General features: G+C 56.5%; 1 protein-coding gene and 1 long non-coding RNA gene across 10 annotated transcripts in view; both read right to left on the bottom strand.

Annotated features, from left to right (window-relative positions):
• Nucleotides 1-844: 844 nt before the first annotated feature.
• On the bottom strand, nt 845-22,328 carry LOC149126645 (uncharacterized). Of its 2 annotated transcripts, none has more exons than XR_016234579.1 (3): nt 22,193-22,328; nt 21,899-22,098; nt 845-1,111 (listed from the first exon to the last, which is right to left on the bottom strand). It is a non-coding gene; the product is annotated as an uncharacterized LOC149126645 (long non-coding RNA). The 2 variants fall into 2 exon arrangements; XR_016234580.1 differs by lacking the exon at nt 845-1,111 and adding an exon at nt 10,765-11,276.
• Nucleotides 22,325-23,520, bottom strand: part of MRPL14 (mitochondrial ribosomal protein L14) — a 16,053-nt gene continuing 14,857 nt past the window's right edge. For all 8 annotated transcript variants that reach the window (XM_002714441.5, XM_089333894.1, XM_089333891.1 and 5 more), the window contains one exon: nt 22,325-22,848. In XM_002714441.5, the coding sequence (XP_002714487.1) occupies nt 22,482-22,848 (367 nt within the window). In that variant the 3' untranslated portion in view covers nt 22,325-22,481. The remainder of the gene's footprint in view (nt 22,849-23,520) is intronic.

Genomic DNA, 23,520 nt, shown 5'->3' with positions numbered 1-23,520 from the left:
AGTGAGTAGGGCCACTGCCTGCAGTGTCAGCATCCCATATGGGCACCAGTTCGAGTACTGGTTGCTGCACTTACCATCCAGCTCCCTGCTAGTGTGCCTGGGAAGGTACTGGAAGATGGTCCAAGTGCTTGGGCCCCTGCATCCACATGGGAGACCCGGAAGAAGCCCTGGCTTTGGATCAGCCTAGCTCTGGACGTTGCAGCCAATTGGGGAGTGAACCAGTGGATGGAGGACCTTTCTCTCTCTCTTTCTGCCTCTGCCTCTCTGTAACTCTGCCTTTCAAATAAACTATTTTTTAAAAATTTTCATGGAAAATGCATAATGCATATCATAAAAGAGCTATGTATGGATTGTAACATTAATTCCACTTTCCACAAACTTTTATTTTAAAGATTTGATGGAGAGAGAAAGAGAGAAGTCTTCCATCCACTGGTTCACTCCCCAAATGTCCACGATGGCCAGAGCTGTGCCGATCCGAAGCCAGGAGCCAGAAGCCTCTTCCAGGTCTCCCATGTGGGTGCAGGGGCCCAAGGACTTGGGCCAAACTCCACTGCTTTCTCGGCGCTCATATGGGATGCTAGAATTGCAGGTGGCAGCTTTGCCTGCTACACCACAGCACTGGCTCCTCCACAAACTTTCTGAAGCCTGCATCAATGAAGGAGCCCAAGTGGAGGGAAGAGGAGGAAGAAGGAGGGGGGTGGTGAGGGCTAGGGGGAGAAGGGGCGGGGCAGAGCCCCTCATGCCCCAGAGGCACCCCGGGACTTGTTTTCCCAACCACACCCCTCCACGCCCAGCCACAAGGTGCTTGGGGGCACACAAATGCTCAGGCGGTAGACAGGAGAACTTTTTTTTAGATTTATTTATTTATTTATTTGAAAGTCGGAGTTACACAGAGAAGGAGAGGAAGGGGGGGAGAGAGAGAGAGAGAGAAAGAGAAAGAGAGAGAGAAAGGTCTTCCATCCGCTGGTTCACTCCCCAATTGGTCGCAATGGCTGAAGCTGTGCCTATCCAAAGCCGGAAGCCAGGAGCTTGCTCCAGGTTTTCCCATGCAGGTGCAGGGGCCCAAGGCCTTGGGCCATCTTCTACTGCGTCCCCAAGCCACAGCAGAGAGCTGGATCAGAAGTGGAGCAGCCAGGACTTGAACTGGTGCCCATATGGGGTGCCAGCACTGCAGGTGGCGGTTTTACCCGCCATACCACAGTGCCGGCCCCAGGACAACATTTTTTAAATAAAGATGTATGTATTTATGTATTATGTATTTATTTACTTGAAAGGCAGAGTTACAGAGAGACAGAGGCAAAGAGAGAGAGAAAGGGGTCTTCCATCCGCTGGTTCACTCTCCAGATGACCACAATGGCCGGAGCTGTGCCGAACCGAAGCCAGGAGCCAGGAGCTTCTTCCAGGTCTCCTACACAGTGCAGGGGCCCAAGGACTTGGGCCATCTTCTACTGCTTCCCCAGGCACAGTAGAGATCCAGATAGGAAGTGGAGCTGCCGAGACTTGAACTGGTGCCCATTTGGGATGCCAACACTGCAGGCGGCAGCCTTACCCACTATGCCACAACACCGGCCCCAGGACAACATTTTGTGGACCCCAGGACTGGGGTATCTCCAGCACAGGCCCCCACCCTGCTTTACCCCATAACCCTGAAACCAGCCTGGCCCCAGGTCCATCATCCTCCCCAGAGCCTGCAGCCATCATTCTCTGGGGTGCTGGCCCCTCAGGGCCTGGAGGGGGGGCTCACACATGGAGAGCAGCCCTGCTGTAAGAGCTTTGCTTTTGCCCACCCCAGCCCTGCAAGGTAAGTACTACTGCATTACCAGGAGGGGAAACTGAGGCACGAGGGACTTGCCGAGGGGATGAACGCTGACGGTCTGGTGCCAGGCTTGGTGTTGCAGCTCTGCTCTGTGCTGTGCCTTGAGGCAGGCACTGCTGTCTCTGGACCCTGAGCGTCTCTCCCCACCGCTGACTTCTCCGTCTTTTGGCTGCCATGCTAAGCCTGCCATTTGCGCCGAGATCTGCCAGGATCAAGAGCTGCGGGTGGGGATTGGGAATCTGAGCCTCAGGCTCTGCTGCCTCAGGAAGCTGACCCCACAGATGGCTGCAAGCCCCCAAGGCCAGGCCCACCGCCACGCGTGCCTGTCGCCCGCCCACCGCCGGCAGCTCTCATGCCTCACCTCTGCTCCAGGGCCCGCCCTAGCACAGCAGCTCAGCGACCAGGGCAGCTGTGACCCCTCGTGCCCACTAGATGGCGCAATGTGCACACAAGTGTGGTTTGACCACCGCCGCGGAGAGATGGAGTCTGGCCACCCACCCCTGTGTTTATCTCACTTTTATCCCAGATCCTCACCCCTGCCAGGGGCCAAACATCTGCATGTGCGCTTGTCAATCAGGCGCATATGTCTTTTAGTTTCATCGGCGAGTACTTTAAAAAGTTCATGGAAAATGCCAAAATTATTGGCAACAAAATAAACTTATTTTTAAATTCCATTTCCAAACTTTTTGAAAGTCTCCCATTCTTAGCACATTGTATATTTCTTTTTCCATTTGGCACTTTTTTACATTTTTAAGATGAATTAATTTATTTGAAAGTTGGAGTTAAATAGGGAGAGACAGAGAGAGGTCTTCCATCCGCTGGTTCACTCCCCAGTTGGCTGCAATGACTGGAGCTGTACCAATCCAAAGCCAGGAGCCAGGAGCTTCTTCTGGGTCTCCACGTGGGCACAGGGGCCCAAAGACTTGGGCCATCATCTACTGCTTTCCCAGGCCGTGGCAGAGAGCTGGATTGGAAGTGGAGCAGCCAGGTCACAAATGGGCACCCATAGGGAATGCAGGAGCTGTAGGCAGTGGGTTTACCTGCTATGCCACAGCACAGGTCCCAGGCACCATTTTTTTAAATGTTTTTATTTTGGTCTGGTGCTGTGGCATAGTAGGTTAAGCCACCACCTGCAATGCCAGCATCCCATATGGTCTCCAGCTCGAGTCCCAGCTGCTCTACTTCCGGTCCAGCTCCCTGCTCATGGCCTGGGAAAGCAGCGGAAGATGGCCCAAGTCCTTGGGCCCCTGCACCCATGAGGGAGACCCAGAAGAAGCCCCTAGCTCTTGACTTTGGCCTGGCCCAGCCCTGGCCATTGTAGCCATCTGGGGATTGAACCAGTGGATAGAATATCTCTCTCTCTGTCTCTCTCTCTCTGCCTTTCAAATAGATAGATAGATAGATAGATAGATAGATAGATAGATAGATAGATAGATATTTTTAAAAATAAAATGTTTTTACTTGACAGGCAAAAAAAAACGGAGCGACACAGAGGTCACCTGTCCTCTGGATCACTCTTCCAATGCCCACAACAGCCCCCGAGCGGGGAGATAGCCCAGGAACTCCAGACAGGTCTCCCACGTGGGTGACAGGGACCAACTACTTCACCCCCTGCTGCTTCCCAGGGTGTGCATTAGCAGGAAGCTGGAGTCAGGAGCCAGAGCCAGGCAAGAAACCCAGGGGCACTGGGGCCGGCGCTGTGGCACAGCGGGTTAAAGCCCTGCACTGAAGCACCAGCATCTCATATAGACGCCGGTTCTAGTCCCGGCTGCTCCTCTTCCAATCCAGCTCTCTGCTGTGGCCTGGGAAAGCAGTAGAAGATGGTCCAAGCTCTTGGGCCCCTGCATCCACGTGGGAGACCCAGAAGAAGCTCCAGGCTCCTGGCTTTGGATTGACATAGCTCCGGCAGTTGTGGCCATCTAGGGAGTGAACCAGAGGATGGAAGACCTCTCTCTCTGTCTCTACCTCTCTCTCTAACTCTGTCTTTTGGATAAATAAAATAAATCTGGGACACCAGGCACAGGAGTCCCAGTGCTGTCTTAACCGCCAGGCCAAACAGTGCCTTTGCAGCTCAAAGATGTTTCTGTGGACTCATGTCATCCCCAGGACACCTGCTCTAATGTCCTGCCTGTGTGTGACCCCGAACGACCCTGCCTGGAACCCAAGGAAACCAGCCCCAGGCTCCCCACCACGGGATCCCTGGAGGGGCTGCTCGGCCAGGCTGCCCTTCCTGTGGGCTGGCCCACAGTCTCCCTGCTGGCCCCGGGCCTCCAGCAAGGGCATCTTGTGAAGGTGAGAGCTGCGGTCCTGCCCACTCCCCTGGCAGCCTCGCCCATGGAACCCTCCCCTCCGCCCTCTCATTCAGCCTTTCTGATCACAACATCCGTTCTGTACCTCCCCCACCCCGCCCACCCCAAACCATCCCAGCTCTCGGCATCTTCTCACGCTCTCTGCTTCCAATGCGATCTTCTTAGCTCTGCATCTGTGGCCAGTTCCATGCCCCTGGGGGTCTCCTTGTCTGCAAGCTAGAAACAAGGCGCACCATGACTTCCAACACAGGCCTCTGCCCAGTCCTCTCTCACGGCCGCCTTGCTTCACACACGCATCCAAGGGGCTCAGTCTCCTCCAGGAAGTCATCTCTGATTGAATCCGATACAGACCCAAGCTCTTAACCCAACCATCATCTAGTAAGAACACAGGCCTTTTTTTTGGCCAAAAGTGGGAAGAACAACACTGGCTATGATGCGCTGAGCACCTGCTGTGTGCCGGAAGTCCTGCATCCCGCTCCACATCCTCCCCAGGGCCCTGGCAGGTGGACGAGATCATCTCCACTTTACAAACGAGTAGGTCAAGGCTGAGAGTGAATGACTCGCCCAAGGTCAAGAGCAGAACACTACCAAGGTCAGAACTAGAACTCAGGCTTGCCTGACATGAAGACTTTCTGCTGGCCACACCATCTCTTTCAAAACTCCACCCCTCCTTTCTCCACACATCCAGGGTGTGCTCAACATTTTTAAATTGGGGTTTTAAAGACACACACACAGGGATACATTCTACTTATTTAAAAATTAAAGGACTCTGGGTAATGCGGACTCGCCTTGACCAGAACCATCTACCGCCCCTAAAGGAGCCCCTGCTGTCAGCAACATCTTGGGTAGCATCCTAGTGCCTTCTGCGTGCATCCACACACATTTTCCTACGGCCGGAGGAAATAAGTAATCCTGTTGAGTGTTTTCATTTTGTTCCCTTTTTACCCAAACCATGCACCACTCCCCAGCATGGGTTTTCCTGGACAGTGGACATCTGCTCATTCCCACCTCGCCCTTACCTGGAGCTGCTTGCTGGTGTCCCTGGGGCACGGATGGACACTGCTCACGTGCACAGTCCCCTACAGACAGGCATTCAGACTGTTTGCAACTGTCAGTGTTAACACGGAGGCTGAAACCAACATATGCAGGGACCTCAAAAAGTTGGAGGGGGAATGGAATTAAAGTTTGCATAGGTGCAAAAAAGTTTTGAAACAAACTCATAGTTTGTTCATTATGCACATCTTCGAAAGCCTCCTGGTACATGTACAGACCTCTGTGCCCACTGCGCCATGTGCTCTGTGCAAGGCACGGCCGCTCACCACTTCTCACCCATCACACGGGGGCTTGCAAGCCTGGAGGTGGTACCCAAGGTTACCTACGTGGGACTCTGCATGCCTGAAGCATTCTAAGGACAGCGTACATAACCCTTACCAGGTTTCAGGCTAGGTTTGTTCATTATCACTCATTTAAAGGTACAGAGACAGATCTTCCCCCAAATGTTCCCTACAGGCGTTCAGCTCCAAGCCAGGAGCCTGGAACTCCATCCGGGTCTCCCACGTGGGTGGCAGGGGCTCAGGGGCTTGAGCCATCACTGGCTGCCTCCCCAGGTCCAAAGTAGTGGGAAGCTGGAATCAGCAGTGGAGCTGATCTCTCAGACAGGATGCAGGTGCCCCATGCAGTGTCCCAACTGCTGCGCCTAGCACCTGCCCCATAAAAGCCGGAAGTGCTGGGCTGTGCTAACGCCCTAGCTTTATGCTCCAGGTAACACCAGGCGGAGTGCTCAGGGGGACCACGCAGGCAGCACAGAGCCTCCTCTCCCTCGTTTTGTGGCAAGGATTCCAACCAGAGCTGAAAAACAGGCCCTTCGGAGCCAGACACAGACCCACATCCTGGCCCCAGTCTCCGCTCTGCCAAACAAGGCGAACAGGAGCTGCTCCGCAGAGCGCTTGCGGAGAGGGAAGCCAGGCGCTTGCACATGCGGTGGCCGCAGCTGCACATCCGTGCCCATGGCCTCCTTGGCTCCAACACGCGGTGCTGGCAGCTGGGCCCTCCCCAAGGGCAGGCACTGGGGCTTACCCAGACTCTGCAGCTTCCCCGGGCTCTGAGCTTAAATCTGTCGTGGGCAAATTAGGGGGAGAATGCTACAAGCGCAGTCCTGGGCCTGGCGCTCTGGGTCACGCTGCTGCAGAGGGGCCCTGCAGGAACGGCTGTGACTGCGTGTGGCTGTGCGTGAGTGTGTGTGTGCGTGTGGGGGTGTGGCTGTGCCTGTGTGTGTGTGCATGGGGGTGGCTGTGCGTGTGTGTGAATGTTGGGGGTGTATGGTTATGCATGAATGTGTGTATACATGGGAGTGTGGCTGTGTGTGAGTGTGTGCATGTGGGAGGGTGTGGCTATGAGTGTGCATGCATGTGTGTGGGGAGATGCGTGGCTGTGCATGTGTGTGTGCAGGGGGGTGGCTTGCATGAGTGTGTGCATTGTGTGAGGGTGGAGGTGCATGAGTGTGCGGGTGCATGTGAGGGCCGTGGCTGTGTTGTGCATGTTTGTGCATGTGGGGGTGTGTGGCTCTGTGTGTGTGTGCATGAGGGGTGGCTGTGCATGTGTGTGTGAATGTCAGGGGTGTGGCTGTGGGGGGGCGTGGCTTGCATGAGTGTGTGCATTGTGTGACGGTGGCAGTGCGTGTGTGTGTGCATGTGTGTGGCAGAGTGGCTGTGTGTGTGTTTTTGCATGGGGGGGGTTGTGGCTGTGCGAGTGTGTGTGTGCATGTAGCGGGGAATCTTTGCACGTGTGTGTGCCCTCAGGCCCGGGAGACAGAAACCACAGGGGAACGGGTATCCAGAGAGGCAGCTGCAGCTGCCCCAACCCCTCCCCTGGAGGCGTTCCTAGGCTGATTGGACCAATATTTGATCACTACGACACACCAAGTCCTGCTCCTGTCCTTGGGATCACAGGGGACAAATAGAAGACTGTTGGTTCAAGCAAAATGCATGCATTTATTTATTTTAAAGACTGATTTATTTATTTGAAAGGCAGAGTAGCAGAGGGAGAAAGAAAGGTCTTCCCCCTGCTGGCTCACTCCCCGAGTGCCCACGACAGCCGGAGCTGGACCAGGCCAGAGCCAGGAGCCAGGAGCCCCAACAGATCTCCCACATAGGTGGAGGACCGCAAGTACTTGGGCCATCATCTGCTGCCTTGTAGGTGCATCAGCAGGAAGCTGGATTGGAAGCACAGAGTGGCTGGGATTCTGATAAGGGGTGTGAGCCCCTTCAAGCCAGAGCCAACCACTGTCCCACAGAGCCCACCCTCAAGCAATGTTTCCAAGTTCAAGCATGGTTCTAAGGGCTGGAGACACAAACAGACCCACTGCTGGCCTCCAAGCCAGACACAACAGATCCTCCTGAGTCAGATACGTCATCCAGGAAGCACAGTCCTGTGCCTGGCTCCCAGGGACAGAGACCATGGGCAAGACCCAGGAAGCAAGAAGGAGGGCGGGCTTGACTCTTCCTGGGCAGGAAACCTTTTGGGGAAAGGGCATGCCCCTGCTCTGCAGACCCCTCCCCTCCCCCACCCCTACATGGCCACCGGGCCCTACAGAACAGAATTCTTCTCTGATGGGGGGGGGGACCCTGGGCCTTCCCCTTTCAGCAACTGATCCCTGTCTGTCCCACCTTAACCACACTCCCAGGAGACAGCCTCCCGCTGCCTGCCCCAGCCCCTCCTCAATGCCTCTCTGGCCATCCCATGCACCTGCCCACCAGGCTCAGGGAATGAAGTCCCCTTTTGCTGGTCAGGGCCCCCGGTGTCCTCTCCCTACTGGCATCTTCCTTAGTCATGTCCCCTCCCTACCACCCGCTCCTCCCTTTCTCTGCTGCCACAGACAGCAACCATGAAGCAGCCAGGTCCACATTTTCCAGCCCTGTGGCCTTAGCCAAGTCACCCCCTCACCCTGTGCCTCAGTTTCCACACTGGAAGCACAAGGTCCAATACAGGGATGCTGTTAGAACCTACCTCCTGGGGCCCCTGGGGAGGCAGGACATTAACAGGGACATAAAATGGGTGGACATGCAGGGAGGGTTCACTAACTGTGGCCATGCACCCAACACAAAAGTGGTCATTAGATGACCAGGGACAGGGCCCAGGGGACAGCATCAGATGGTTTCTTACTGTCCCCATCAAAGCACCCTTCCACCTGAGTCAGATTCTGCCCCCACAAGGAGTCTCTGCACACCCCCTGCAGGACCCCAGCTCGCCACCCAGCAGACGTGTCCCAGGGGAGGGCGCTCAGGGTCTTCCTGGCTGAGAACATTGATGCATAGTCCTCACCGTGCTGTTTCCCACCAGAGCCCCCCACGGCAAGGCAGAGGATCCACTCCTCCACTGACACTAGCTCAGGTCTCTCTCCCACCCCCAGGAGACTCCAGTGTGGCCGGCTTAGCCAAGCTTCTGGAAGACTCATCCACGTTTCTGGTACTGGTCCCCTCATCACCTGCTGCAGGCTGCCTCTGACCCCAGTGTCCACCAGCGACAGCTGCAGCCACCTCCCTGTCCAGGGAGGCTGACCACTTCCTTCTAGAGCCTCCTTCCCCGACTTCCGGGACTCTGCTTCCCCACTTCCCCTCCCTCTCCTTCCCTGACCATTCCCTCCAGATCTCCAGCCCAGCCCCCTCCTGCTTCACCTGCCTCTCCTATTCCCCTGGGCTCCCCTCTCCCTGCCCCTGCCCTCTCCTAGGGTGACCCCGCGATGTGAAGTGCCACACATGTCCAGAGGCCTCGGAAGTCTCTCCCCCTGTTCCCTCCTCTGACCTTACCTTTAGAGAATTTCAGTATCCCCTAAACACCAGCAACTCAACAGGCAGAAGGGAACCCTCCACCATCCAGGGTCCCAGACTCCAAGAGGAACCCCACCCAGCTCCCACGCCTGGAGACCTGGAAGTTACCTACCTTCCCCTGTTCCACCTGCAGACATCGACCAGATCCTGCTCAGTCCATCTTTGGGGACATTTAACAATTGGGTGTGCAGTAGGTTTAGGGTTCCAGGTGCAGGGCTGGCATTGTGGTGTAGCAGGTAAAGCCACCGCCTGTAGCACCAGCATCCCTTTATGGGTGCCAGTTCGAGTCCCAGCTGCTCCACTTCTGATGCAGCTCCCTACTAACGTGCCTGGGAAAGCAGCAAAAGATGGCCCACGTCCTTGGGCCCCTGCACCTTCATGGAAAACCTGGAAGAAGCTGCTAGTCCCAACATCGGATTGGCCCAGCTACAGCCACTGGGCCATTTGGGGAGTGAACCAGCAGATGGAAGATTGATCTCCCTGTTTCTCCCTCTTTTTAAAACTCTTTCAAATAAACAAATAAATCTTTGAAAAAAAAAATCACTGGTGGTGCTCACTTGAACTTCTGGACCCACGCCCTGTTTCCCAGACTGGCTTCTCTATACCAACCTCTTGCTACTCCCCCGACCCCTGACACCACCCCCACACTGCTCTGACCTCCTCCTGCGCTCCCTGGAGCCCCTGCCTCCTGCCTGGCCCCTCCCACCCGCCGCACCCTCAGAGCAGCTCTGTGCGCAGCGGCTGGTGATCCTGACAGATGCACCCCTGACATGAATGCTGAGGCCATGTAAGGCAGGGCAGCGGTGGGGTGAGGTTCCCATCCGTGGTGCCACCCTCGGAGGCCTCCCTGTCCCGGCCTCCCTGCCACCGCCAGGAAGCCCACCATGCAGCAGGTCCCTGGGCATCCCACTCTGCCCTGGGCTGGGGTGAAAGGGCTGAGGCTGGGGTGGGACTCACCTGAGCCCTACTCACCCCTAGGCCCCAGGTTCTAGGCCTCTCGAGAAGCCACAGCTGCAGGCATCAGCACACAGGTGTCCCCACATTTGCACAGGAGAACAAAGCCCTGCCTGGCTCCGGGCCCTGCCCAGGAGCATCTTCGGGGCTGGAATCATATTGTGGCCACTGGGTGCACCCAGGGGGAACCCAAACCCTGCAGCGTGGAGAGCTACTGCATGACAGGCAGCCGAGGGGCGTGGCCAGCCCTGCAGGGGAGGGGTGACACACACCCCAAAGCTCTCTCTTCTTGGCAGGTCCCTGTAGCTCCTGCCGGCCCCTCCCACTGGCCAAGCCCACAGAGAGGTGAGCAGGCCCAAGCCCCCCGGAAGCAGCTCTGACTCCCAGGGCACAGGACAGGATGGAAAAGGACAAGAGGAACCCAGAGAGGCCCTGAGGACCTGACATTGGCTGAGGAGGACTTGGCTAAGGAGCTGTTTGAGCAGGGCCATGGGACAACCGACCCCCTCTCCCTGGGGTGAAAAAACATTCCTGACCAAAGAGGTGCACAGATGCCCCAGGTCTCTGGCAGCTCCTACAGGTGCGTGGATGGCTGGGGCCCAAGGCGCAGGTGAGTGGCCTCTGAGAGGGACAAAGCTCTCCCCTTGACCGCCGGAGGGCGGAGCTGTGGAGGCCGCCCTCAGAGGGGTTTTCTGGGCCATGAGGACATGGGGTTGGCGATGGGGAAGGACCCCCACTCTTGCTAAGATCACTCCTTCCGCAGACACTGAGAAGCCCTGCGCCATGGATGGGAGGACGCCGTCACGAGCAAGACCCCTGGGCCGTGTGTAAGTGGAGGCTGGAGAAGGAGGCCAAGTGGTTGAGTGACAGGCAGCAGCGCTGTTACATAAGGCAGGGAGCTGGCCTGGGCAGGGAGCAGTGCCCTTGGCTTGGGCGGCACGGAGCTGACCTGAGGCAGCTGGGAGCAACTGCCAAGTGTCCGCAGTGGTCATCCAACGCGTGCTTCCGGAAAACAGCTTTAACAGCGAGGGAGGGCTTGCTACCAAGAAAAGCTTCCACCACAGGTCAGCGCAGCAGGGAGTGCAGGAGCTCTGACAGCCGATCCTACCGCTTCCCGGCCTGGGTCACCCACACTCAGGAGTCAGGCACAGGGAGGACTGAGTGGCGCCACTGTGAGGACCACGGTGAGACAACAGGGAGGTGCCCAGCACGACGCAGGGGCAAAGCAAGCCCGCAGTGCATTGGTCTCGCTTCTCGGCTGCTCCTACCATGTGCTCCGGACCCACGCGGCTCCCACCTCCTGGAGCCGCCCTCCCGTGAGTGGCCAGGTTGTCACAGTAAGTCGGCAGTGCCCCAAGCCCAGGAGGGGTCCTGAGGTGGAGGAGGATGAGGGAAGGAAGGAAGAAGGCCATTTCTACCATAGAACAGGCAGCACCTTGGAAGACCAACCCTGGGAAAGGGAACAGCAGCAAGACAAACCCAAGAGTGGCTCCTACATGGAGCTCCTGGCTTCAGCCTGGCCCAGCCCCCACCACTGCAGCCATTCGGGAAGTGAACCAGCAGGTGGAAGGTCTTTTTTTTCTTTGTCCTTTTCCTCTGTCACTCTGCTTTTTTTTTCTTTGTGACAAGCAGAGTGGACAGTGAGAGAGAGAGAGAGACAGAGACAGAGAGACAGAGACAAAGGTCTTCTTTTTTTCTGTTGGTTCACCCTCCAATGGCTGCTGCAGCCGGCACGCTGCAGCCGGCGCACTGCGCTGATCCCAAGCCAGGAGCCAGGTGCTTCTCCCGGTCTCCCATGCGGGTACAGTGCCCGAGGACCTGGGCCATCCTCCACTGCCTTCCCGGGCCACAGCAGAGAGCTGGACAGGAAGAGGGGCAACCGGGACAGAATTCAGTGCCCTGACCGGGACTAGAACCCAGTGTGCCGGCACCGCAAGACGGAGGATTAGCCTAGTGAGCCGTGGCGCCGGCCGAGTCACCCTGCTTTTCAAATAAATAAAATACATCTTAAAAAAAAAAAAAAAAAAAAAAGATCACGGTGCTGGCATCGTGGCACAATGGGTTAAGCCACCACTGCCACAACACATCCCGTATGAACATTTATTTGAGTCCCGGCTGCTCCACTTCCAGTCCAGCCCCCTGCTAATGGCCTGGGGAAGCAGTAGAAGATGGTCCAAGTCCTTGGGCATCTGCACCCACGTGGGAGACCCAGAAGAAGCTCCTGGCTCCTGGCTTCAGCCTGGCATACCCCCAGCCATTGTGGCCTTTTGTGGAATGAACCAGCGGATCTCTGTCTCTCCCTCTCTCTCTAACTCTGCCTTTCAAATATTCTTTTAAAAAAATCGTCTGGTAGGATCGCTGCTAGAACAACCATGAAAGGATGCGAGCAGGGGTAGAAAGAAAGTGCTGAGAAAGCCGCGAGGGCCCAACACCCAGGAGAGGAGCCAAGCCCAGGACAGAGCCGGGCCCTCAGCCCCCAGCTTGCGTGCAGTCCCGTGGGCCCTGCCCCCAACCCAGTCCACTCACCACCCTGACTCCATCGGACCATCTGAACCCCTCAGTGAGCTGCAGCTGTCCTAAATTCCCCAGCACCTGTCCCGGCTTCAGGCTCACATCACAGCAATGGACAGGAAACCATGGTCCAGTGTGAAATCTTGTAGACTGCAATGTGGGCTCCGTTCCTATCATCCCACACGGCTGTTTATGAACCACTGCCCAGATGCCCTCTGTCCCCTCCAGCCACGCCATGCCTGCATAGTCTGACGTCAGGGTTCCTCACCCACGGCACTGCCAAGCTCAGGGATGGTCCATCTCTGTCGAGCAGGCTGTCCTGCCCATCGTAGCCTGACCGGCAGCAGCTCTGGCCTCTGCCCGGTGGGGACAACCTTCACTGTCTCCAGACACGTCCCCACTTGGGAACCACTGCCCTGTCTCTTGCCCAGTTTCTCCTCCTGGACATGAGTAGCAGAAGACTCAACTGCAGTCCATCAGTAAACCTGCTTATTCGATGCCCTTGTTTGGTGGGGAGGATGAGGTGCTGGTTCGAGTCCTGGCTGCTCCACTTCCAATACAGCTCCTTATTGATGGCCTGGGAAAGCAGTAGAAGATGGCCCAAGTGCCTGGGCCCCTGCACCCACGGGGGAGACCTGGATAAAGTTCCTGGCTTCAGCCTGGCCCAGCACTGGCCATTGTAGTCATTTTGGGAGTGAACCAGTAGATGGAAACTCTAATTCTTTCAAAGAGAGAGAGAGAGAGAGAGAGAGAGAGAGAGAGAGAGAGAGAGAGAGAAGCCGCAGCCAACAACCAAGGCGCTAAGGCACACGGGAGCCGACTTACAGCGACATTGCCCCTGGCCCACTCACGCCTCTCGGTCCCTCCTGAGCTCCTTGCGCTGCCTCCTTTCCGTCCCTTGCCCAGCTCTGAGGATGGCTGCTTGCTTTCAGACACCATTTAAGTTCTGGTGAGCCCAGGGTGGAGCCATTTCAATCCCCCTTACCCCTTCCTTACATCCGTCCATCCACCCAACAGACACACGTCCTGCCTGAGGCGATGTGCCCAGGCCGCACACTTGTACGGCTGTCTTGCCCTGCTGCCTGAGCGTCTGAGCTCTGGGTGACCGGAGGAAAGCTCAGCACAGGGCTCAAATCTGGCACAGAGAGTCACAGGGCTCTCTGGTCAAGGGCTCCTCTTTCCTGCCCAGGCGGTCCTGGGACAACAGCAACATTCAGGCCAAAAAGCCATACCACATCATGGGCTTTGGACGTGAACATGAACTCCAGTTAACTGGGTTATCAGCCTAGAAAATAGATGAGCAGGAGACACGGGCCTAGTGGATGAAGCCTGGGGGGAAGGTTGTGTGGAGGGAGGCAACCCCACCCAGCACAGGTCCCTGCACACGCCTGGGACACGGACTCCTTTTTTTTTTTTTTTTTTTTTTTTTGACAGGCAGAGTGGACAGTTGAGAGAGAGACAGAGAGAAAGGTCTTCCTTTGCCGCTGGTTCACCCTCCAGTGGCCGCCACGCTGAGGCTGGCACACTGCGCTGATCCAAAGCCAGGAGGCAGGTACTTATCCTGGTCTCCCATGGGGTGCAGGGCCCAAACACTTGGGCCATCCTCCACTGCCCTCCCGGGCCACAGCAGAGAGCTGGCCTGGAAGAAGGGCAACTGGGACAGAATCCGGTGCCCTGACCGGGACTAGAACCCGGTGTGCCAGCGCCACAAGGCGGAGGATTAGCCTAATGAGCCGCGGTGCCGGCCAGACTCCTAAATTTTAACCTTGGTGACCGCAGTACTTCCTGTGCATCTGCTGGGCACCGGAGGTGAACAAGCCAGAGATGGCTTCTAAGGCCGGAGCCTCCTGAACCCACACAGGAAGGGGCCCCTCCGGGCCTGCAGTCAAAGTTCCAGGCTTTGGAGAAACGTTAGCAGCGGGAGGACATACAGGTGAAGGCACTGTGCCAGGCGGCTACGGCCCCGGAGGTGGCACCCTGCAGTGGCAGCATCCCAAAGCTACGAGATCCAGAGAGCAGGCAACTGCAGCTCAGGCGGAAGCCCAGAAGGCAGTGGGGCAGGCCCGGAGGCTGTCGGGCCCAGTGGGGAACAAAGGGGCTGAGATGGGGTTCAGATGGCAGCATCATGGTCACCCTGCCTCCCCCCATCACTGCACCCCGGCCTGGGCACCACGCGTGGAAGCCACACTGGCCACAAAAAGGGAGGGAGCTACAGCCCCCTCCAAAGTATTTTTCAGAAAGCTCATCTGATTTTTAACTTCAGCGATGCGGTGACAAGAACTAGACGGGGAGCCAGGAAACGTTAGTTTTTGTCCTGCACCTGCTACTTTCATGTGGGAAATGGAGGGGGTTTTCCAGCCCCCAACTCTACATGGTCATGCTAAGAGTGCAAACAAGCACAGTGGGAGTTCACTGCTCCTAAGCCACTGTGGGTAACTCAGAGCCCCGCCCTTGGAGAAGGGTGCCCCATGCATGTCCCCAGAGAGAACACAGAGGACATGCCAGCCCCACAGGACACCAAGGAAGCACAAAGCTCTCCCTTCCTTTAGAGCTACACTCCAGACATGAATGGAACTTGACACTGACTGCAAACCCACTATGTGGCAGATGTTCAAATATGGCTGCCAACCTACCCTGGAGGCTAGGTCCCAGGGGGATGGGGAGACGTGACAGGCAGCCCGAGAGCGGGCACACAGCCAGCGGTGAATGGAAGCAAGCAGGCCTGGCCCCTGCACCTTGAACTGCAGTCCCCACCAGCAGGGCAGAGAGCCCAGGCTGAGCACCCTGTCCTGGGGAGTGGCGGGCCGGGACACTCTTCAGACACTGATTCTTTTTTTTTTTTTTTTTGACAGGCAGGTTTAGAGAGAGAGAGAGAGAGAGAGAGAGAGAGAGAGAGAGAGAGAGAGAAAGGTCTTCCTTTTCCGTTGGTTCACCCCCCAAATGGCTGCTACAGCCAGCGCGCTGTGCCAATCCAAAACCAGGAGCCAGGTGCTTCCTCCTGGTCTCCCATGCCGGTGCAGGGCCCAAGCACTTGGGCCATCCTCCACTGCACTCCCGGGCCACAGCAGAGAGCTGGCCTGGAAGAGGAGCAACTGGGACAGAATCCGGCGCCCCAACTGGGACTAGAACCCGGGGTGCCGGTGCTGCAGGCAGAGGATTAGCCAAGTGAGTTGCGGCACCGGCCACTGATTTGGTTTTAACATCAGGATTTAAAAAATAAAGAAAAAGCAACAATTCTTTATTTCTTTTATCCCTAACATTACTTTGAAAATTATTTTCGAAGTTGGAATAATAGTGAAATTGTCATATCCCCTCCTTTAGAGTCATAAATTGGTGTTTTGGGACACATGCTGACACTGTGCTCCTAAAAACTTCAGCATTAACCTTTGTGTGTGTGTGTGTCTGTCTACTTATTCTATTTATTTGAAAGGCAAAGAGGTGGGGGGGTGGAGATCAGGGGAGGGCAGAGACAGAGACAGCCAGATCACCCATCCACTGCTTGCCTCCCCAAACACCTGAAATGGCCAGGGCTGCAACAGGCTAAATGAAGCCTAGAGCTGGGAATTCAATCCAGGTCCCCCATGTGGGTGGCAGGGACCCAACTACCCAAGCCACCCCTGCTGGCTGTGGGGGTGGCTAGGATTAGCAGGAAACTAGGATCAGGGGTAGAACCAGCACTGGAACCCAAGCCCTCTCCAGACCGGATGCAGGCACTGCAAGTGGTGTCCTACCCACTACACCAAACACTGCCCCAGCATCAGACTTACTAAAACCACAAACACGTGATCTTCTAAAGGGCCTGGGTAGGACTGAAATGAACTCCACATGTAACAAAAGTGATCATACACCAGCATGGACTAGCAGTTCCCTACGCAAACCAAGAACGAAGGCAAGACTGGGGGAGGAGACCTGTGGCCAAAGCTGCCGCGTGAGTGGAGACCACAAGCACTCTCAGTTGTGGGGACCCAGCCCAGAGAGAGGAGACCCACAGAGACCCCAGAAACCTCACTTCAAGCAAAGGTTGGTTCTTCTTCGCCAGCCAACTTCCGATCAGAGCTAGCAGCAAGTCGACAAGCCCATGCAGTCAGTGAAGTACGCAGGGCCGTGGAAGGACACTTGAAAACTTGGCTCCTTGGCCCACGGATGCCTGCTCCTTGTGGGCGTCAGCCATGGCCACCCAGGAGGGCACAGGGCAACCTGTGGGATGGAGCAGCACAGCCTCCGCCCAGCCAGCTGGGACCCGACATGGCGTCCTGTGAAAAGGCCAGCAGTTGGGAGAGAAGGTTCTGCTTTCAGTCCTGGGCCGGGCAGCCCTCTGGGAGTCAGTACAAACCAACAGGGAGGCCAGGGTGGAGAGCAGGGCGGGCAGCTGTGGCCACACCCAAGTCCCGTGTCCCAGTTCACCTGGAACTGCCTCCACTTGGCATGAACATTTGACTTCACAACAGCTGCTTTATAATATCCAAGGGCATCCTGATTATTCAAGAGCTCTTGTGAGATTCTCAAAATGAAATGTTTAATTTTCATTTTTCAAATGCCTGGGAGGGCTCGGCATTGCTCCACAGTGGATTAAGCCGGCATCACAGGCAGCTATGTGAGCACCGGTTGCCCCACTTTCAATCCAGCTCCCTGCTAATGTGCTTGGGCCCCTGCACTCACATGGGAGACCCAGATGGAATGTCAGGCTCCTGGCTTAGGCCTGGCCCAGCCCCTGGCACTGCAGCCATTCAGGAGTGAACTAGTGGATTGAAGATTTTCTCTGTAACTCTGCCTTTCAAATAAAAATAAATAAAATCTTTTAAAACTGTCTGGGAAAGGCATTTAGACTGGCTTCTAAGAAGCTCACATACCACACCTGAGTACTTGGGTTTGATACCCGGCTCCAGCTTCCTGCTCAGGCAGACACCGGGAGGCAGCAGAGATGACTCATGTAATTGTGCCCTGTCACCAGCCTGGGAGACTGGCTCCTGGCTTTGGCCCCCAGCCCTGTCCCAGCCATTTTGGACATTTGAGGAGTGTGTGTCTGTCTCTTTTTGCCTCTCAAGTTAAAAAAAAAAAAATTATAAATGCCCATGGTACATCTTATGAGGCAATGAAAGGAAAGAACTGAGCGGGGTGGCAGACAAGGCGCCACAGGGTGAGGTGGGAGAATGGGGCTGCCACGTGGCTCCCCCTCACCAGCTCAGAGGGACCTAGCCACAGGCAAATGACCCCACTGTGCTCTCTGCCCTCCTCCCAGCAGGGCTGGGCTTGGGATTCCAAGTAGGGGCTGCTTGAGGTGCAGCAAAGGGCGTGCCCTTCACAGAGGCTGTAAGGGCGCATCCGGGTCCTGCTGAGGCCCTCAGCATCCTACCAGTCAGGGCTCCTGCGGCAGCCTCTCACAGAAGCTCACAGCACCTGCCGAGGCTATGGCTGGCCTGAAACCACACGGCTGGTTAGCAGCAGGTCCCGGCCTGCACCCAGGTCTCCCAGCCACATCCCATCCATATCTCTGGCAGTGGCCTAACAGAGGCAAAGCAGGGCACTTCAGCAAAGACACTGCCCCAGAGTCCACGGACCCAGAGATGGGGCCCCTTGACCTGCCAGGGGCAGCTTCTTAAGGGCGTGGAAGGGAAAAAAAAACAAAAGCCAAGTGTATTCTCCTTGGGAAACTGAATCCGGAGTCTAAATATTTCATGGGGAAAGCAAGCAGCATTGGCTGAGAATGGGCGGGGGGGAGGGGGGGTGGCCAGCAAATTGGCTCCCAGGCTGCAGAGTGATAGGGCAGTGGCGAGAGCGGCCAGGCCCAGGCTATTTTGGGCTGTGTGCTGCATGGGCCTGCGTCACAGGCCCCGCCACCCGGCTGTGTGGAAACCACAGCCTTCCAGCGGTCAGCACGGAGCACCTTGGGAGGAGTGGGAAGAGCAGAAGGGACAGAGAGGACAATCTGCATGGCTCCGGGGAACCCCCACAGCTGGGAGGTGGCAGAGCAACCAGCTGCCCAGAGCAGGTGTGAGGAAGACAGCACTTCCTGCCCGACCACAGGCAGAAGCAGCAGTGAGCTGACCCGAGAGAGCCCACCAGGCAAAGAGCAGTCGGGGTCAAGCTGCCCCAAAGCACAGCACAGGTCCTGCCCTGAGACGCCACCTTTCCTTTCCCTCAGGCAAGGGGGCCCTTCCTGCCACTCCCCTGGGAAGCAGCACACAGAGCAGCCAAGTTCAGAGCTGCTGGGGGAGAAACCATCGCTGGTCTTGGTGAGGCTCCCCCTCCGCGGCCACGTCCACCAGCTGCAGCCCAGCATGTCAGTCACAGATGCCTCCAGGCCTGCCAGTGGGCCCATGGGGTGGGACACTAGCTCCCCACACACCCACAGCACCCTGAGCCCTGGCCAGGCTCCACTGCCAGATGCGACACCCAGAGCCCCCCACCTCCTTGCAGTGCAGGCTGAGTCGGTGATAGCTTCAAACAGCATCCATGGCACGGAGAAAAATCAGAACACAGGCCGCTGGGGCACCAGCCAGCAGGGATCACGTCCAGATGCAGAGGCCTCGTGAGCCCCAAGGGTCAGCCCTGGGAGGCGTGGGAAAACCCCTTAGTGGGGGTCGCAGGATCTGGCTGAGGCTGGCTCGGACTCTGCTGAGCCGAGGGACCCTGAGAAACCACTAACCTGTGAGACTCGGGGGCCTGCAGAACCCAGGGACTATGAGGAAGACCAAGAATCTATGAGGGGTTCTCTAAAATACTCGTGGAAAACTGCCTGGACTTCAATGTTTTTTGCACCCAAATAAATTTCTTATAATTTTCCTACATACCTCCTGAGGTCTCCTTGTTAAGTGCACGTTTTAAAGACGCTGTTACTCCAACCTAAACTTACTTATCCCCAGTACTACGGAGCATCTCTGTGATGACCCTGGGCACCTCCACACAGCCTGCCCGCTACTGCCCACCCTCAGCCTCCCCTACAGCACCCTGGCCAATGTTCCACGTGACTGACCGCCCAGGAACGGGAGCCAGGAACCTCAGACCTATCTTCAGCCTTTCCCACCACTCTAGCCCACTGCCACATGCGGCCAGAGGTCCCTCCTGAAGGTGTCCACTTGCCCCAGGCCACCCAAGTCAGTGGCAGCATCTTGCAGAGTCCGCTGTGAGACCAAACTCGTCCCCTCGGGCCTCCCCAGTCAACTGCTCCACAGCTCAAACTTCCTGTCTCCCTCTCCACCCCTACCCTGCTTCTAAGGGTCCTCAACAGCATCCAATGCCCTGGGGATAAGGAAAGCCTCCAGGGGATGGGCTCTGGGCACAGCAGGTTAAAGCCCTGGCCTGCAGCACCAGCATCCCATATGGGCGCCAGTTCAAGTCCTGGCTGCTCTACTTCCAGCTCAGCTCCCTGCTAATGCACTGGCAAAAGCAACAGAGGATGGCCCAAGTCCTTGGAACCCTGCACCCAGGTGGCAGACTCCAAAGAAGCTCCTGGCTTCAGATAAGCTCAGTTCTGGCTGTTGAGACCATTTGGGGAGTAAACCAGTGAATGGAAGACCACTCTGTCTCTTTCTCTGTTACTCTTTCAAATAAATAAAATGAATCTTAAAAAACCCTCCTCCCCAGGGCTCCGAGGCCTCCTCTTGGGCCTCATCCTGTTCCCTCCTGCCACAGGACCTGCACACAGCTCTTCCCTCTGCCTGCACTCTCCCCTCTTGTCACCCAGCAAATGCCTGTGCACTTATTTACACTAGTGTTGGGTAAGGGGGACAAAGCCACCAAGCTCATGGTTATTCAGACCTGAGAACACCCCAGGACCCAGAAGGCTCACTCTTGCCTCCCGGTCACACCACCTCCAGGTAGCCACTCTTCTGACTTCCATCACAACGCCCATTCCCACTGTGGTTGCTTTGATTCCCACTGACAAAGTCAAGTCTCGGCTCCTTTGCTTCCATTCCAGCTTCCTGCTAACACGCACACCGGGAGGCAGCAGGGAGGCTCTGGGTGTCGCATCTGGCAGTGGAGCCTGGCCAGGGCTCCTGTGACTAAGCTGGGCTCAAGTACTTGGGACCCTGCCTCCCATGCGGGAGACCTGGGCAGAGTTCCTGGCTCCTTGCTTTCCCTTGGGCCAGACGCGGCCGTTGTGGGCACTTGGGGAGTGAACCAGCAGAAGGGAAACCTGTTTACCTGTCACTCTGTGTCTGCCTTTCAAATAAAACGTTCTTGAAAGTACCTCCTTTATCAGAGGCCCTTATTAACTGAGACACTGATTCTCATCAGCATTCTCTGGACAGCATGCCATGAGGGCACAGGCCACATCTGCTCTGAACTGTCTTCATGTCCCAGTGCTGTATGCAAGCGGTGACAGGAAGGAAATGAGACCCCCCTGGGCACTTCTACCGCCAGTTCTGTTCTATGCACTCTCAGGTACTAACTCATCTCACCCTCACACCATCCCTATGGAGTGGGTGCCATTATTACGTCCCCATTTCATAAATGAGGAAGCTGAGGCACAGGAAAGTCACCTGACTCACCCAGGCATGAGTGGCAGCGCGAGGGCCCACACCCAGGCTGTCTGGCTACATAGCCTGCGTTCTTCACCATTCCCTGCTCTGGCTCTCGGAGGCCAGTGAGGTTTGTGACGACCAAGCACCCAGGTATTTTAAATGGGAATGTCCCACTGCTCTTCCTCCGTGCTGATCCAGTAATCTTTGTAACCGTGTCTCCAGCCCTCACACACAGGGAAGAATACATTGGGTGGGGGGCTTGGGGGGGAGCCACCACCTTTCAGAGGGGCTGGCAGTGGTTACATTGCCAGTGGGTGTGTCTGCATCCCGTATCAGTGTGCCTGGGTTCAAGACCTGGCTCCACTACCAATTCCAGCTTCCTGTGACACATGCCGTGGGAGGCAGCCCGTGGTGGTCCAAGTATTTGGGTCCTTGCTACACACAAGGGAGGCCCAGATAGAGTTCCCAGCTTCTGGCTTCAGTTTAATCCAGCCCCAGCTGTTGTAGGCATTTGGGAAATGAACCAGCAGGGGGGAGACCTCTCTCTGCCTTTCAAATTAATAAAATTAAAAGCCTTTAAAAATCCTTTTGGTTAGAAAGTATCAGGCTCCATGGTACTTTTTTTTTTTTTTTTTTTTTTTTTTTTTTGACAGGCAGAGTGGACAGTGAGAGAGAGAGACAGAGAGAAAGGTCTTCCTTTGCCATTGGTTCACCCTCCAATGGCCGCCGCGGCCGGCAGGAGCCAGGAGCCAGGTGCTTTTCCTGGTCTCCCATGGGGTGCAGGGCCCAAGCACCTGGGCCATCCTCCACTGCACTCCCTGGCCACAGCAGAGGGCTGGCCTGGAAGAGGGGCAACCGGGACAGAATCCGGCGCCCCGACCGGGACTAGAACCCGGTGTGCCGGCGCCGCTAGGCGGAGGATTAGCCTAGTGAGCCGTGGCGCCGGCTCCACGGTACTTCTAAATTGGCATTCGTGGGGCAGGCGTTTGGTACAGCAGTTAGGTCGCTGACACACACCTGCATGCCACGTGGTACATGGCTGAGTCTGGGCTCCTCTGCTTCTGATCCGCTTCCTGCTGACGCTTCCCCCGGGAGGCAGCAAGTGATGACTCGAGTACTGCCCACCTGTGAGGAATTCCAGGCTCCTGGTTTTGTCCTGGACCAGCCCAGCCTCTACTGTTGAAGGCATCTGTAGTGAACGAGTGGATGGAAGAGCTCTGTGTTTCAAACAAAATGAAAATTTTAAAACTGAATCAACATTTTGTCTGCAGCCCAGTTTTTTCAGAGCCTGGTCATCTTGGATAAACTCACATTATAGGGTTCAAACAAGACAGCAAGGACCCAGACCCTGGCCCAAGGACAGCCACTGCATGTGGCCAGACTCGGCTGGGCTATCCTCACCTGCTTCAGTGTCATTTACATCACTGCCGCACCCTAGAAAACTAAGAAAACAGACACAAAATGTTTATTCGCTAGAAGGACAGCTACCCTGCTTGAGGGGAACAGCCGCGTGGCCCCAGGCGCCCTCTCAGCCCAGCCAAGGCTCCCAGAACTGCCCCGCTCCCTCGTGAGCCCCTGCAGCCAGAGGCCTGGGCTCTGCTTACACAAAGTTCTGGGCGATAGCCAACACCTTGGAGTACTCGCCCTCCCTCTTGCGTAGGCTGGTGGGAATGGGTGTTTTAATTCGGGTCCCCACGGGGTTCCCATTGTCCTCAATGAGTACCACATTGTTGGAGTCGAACCTGGGGCTCATCTGGGGGCCAGGCATGCGATGCCCCACGATGAGCGCCTTCTTCTTCTGTCCCTTGATGGCCAAGAGGATCTGGTCGCCCACCTTGCCCACCCCACTCTTGTTGTAGACGTGGATGCAGCGAGGAGGGCGATGGTAGGGGGTGTTCCCCAGGGCGCTGTTGTCCACCACACGGACGCGTGTCATCTTCTGAATTGCGCTGAGGCTCCCGGTGGTGCTGGAGGGAGACAGAAAAGGCTGTGAGGGCATCTCCCCAGGGCAGGCTGCAGGCCCCCCAGAGGCCACGGCTGGGCCCAGCGAGCATGCCAGCACCTCTCGAGGAGCAAAGCACAAGCAGGAACTGACAGGAGGCAGGGCCTGCAAGGACGCCACGCCCATATCCAGTGGTCCGCTCACAACCAGAGCTCCTGCGGGTGGGCCAAGCCCTCCATTGGGATGGCGTTTAACAAGAACCCAATCTTCCTGTTAGAACAAACTCTATGTAAAGCCTTAACTGAAAGCCTCTGCTTCCCACAAGGACGTGGAGGACATAAACGAATCCCTACGGGCCTGACCTAACCCCAGCCTGTCCTGCAAAACCCGCTTCCCCACACATCCTCGTGCCCAATCTCCTCATCTACAAGCATGTTGCTGGGGGGTGGGGGTCAAGAGATACGAGTTTCCTAGGAAGTCCCCGACACAGCGTGGCAGAAACTGGTCGAAGCAAGGCCCCGATCTTCTGCTTCCACAGTTTCCCTGCAAAGCAGGAATGTTTTAGAAGAGCACCCACAAAGAGCAGACAAGCTCCGAGTAAGCAATCCGGTAGCCAGTGCTCACGTGGAGGCGCTGGTGTTCTGCTGGGGATCCTAGGGACTCTGCTCCCACTTCCCATGTCTGCTCCAGGCCATTT

The sequence above is a fragment of the Oryctolagus cuniculus genome, chromosome 5 (assembly GCF_051225735.1).
Source record: "Oryctolagus cuniculus isolate XC-2025 breed Fujian yellow rabbit chromosome 5, ASM5122573v1, whole genome shotgun sequence".
NCBI classification, from domain to species: Eukaryota; Metazoa; Chordata; class Mammalia; order Lagomorpha; family Leporidae; genus Oryctolagus; species Oryctolagus cuniculus.
Note: the sequence above shows the minus strand (reverse complement) of the source record. Positions and strands in the feature narration are given on the sequence as shown.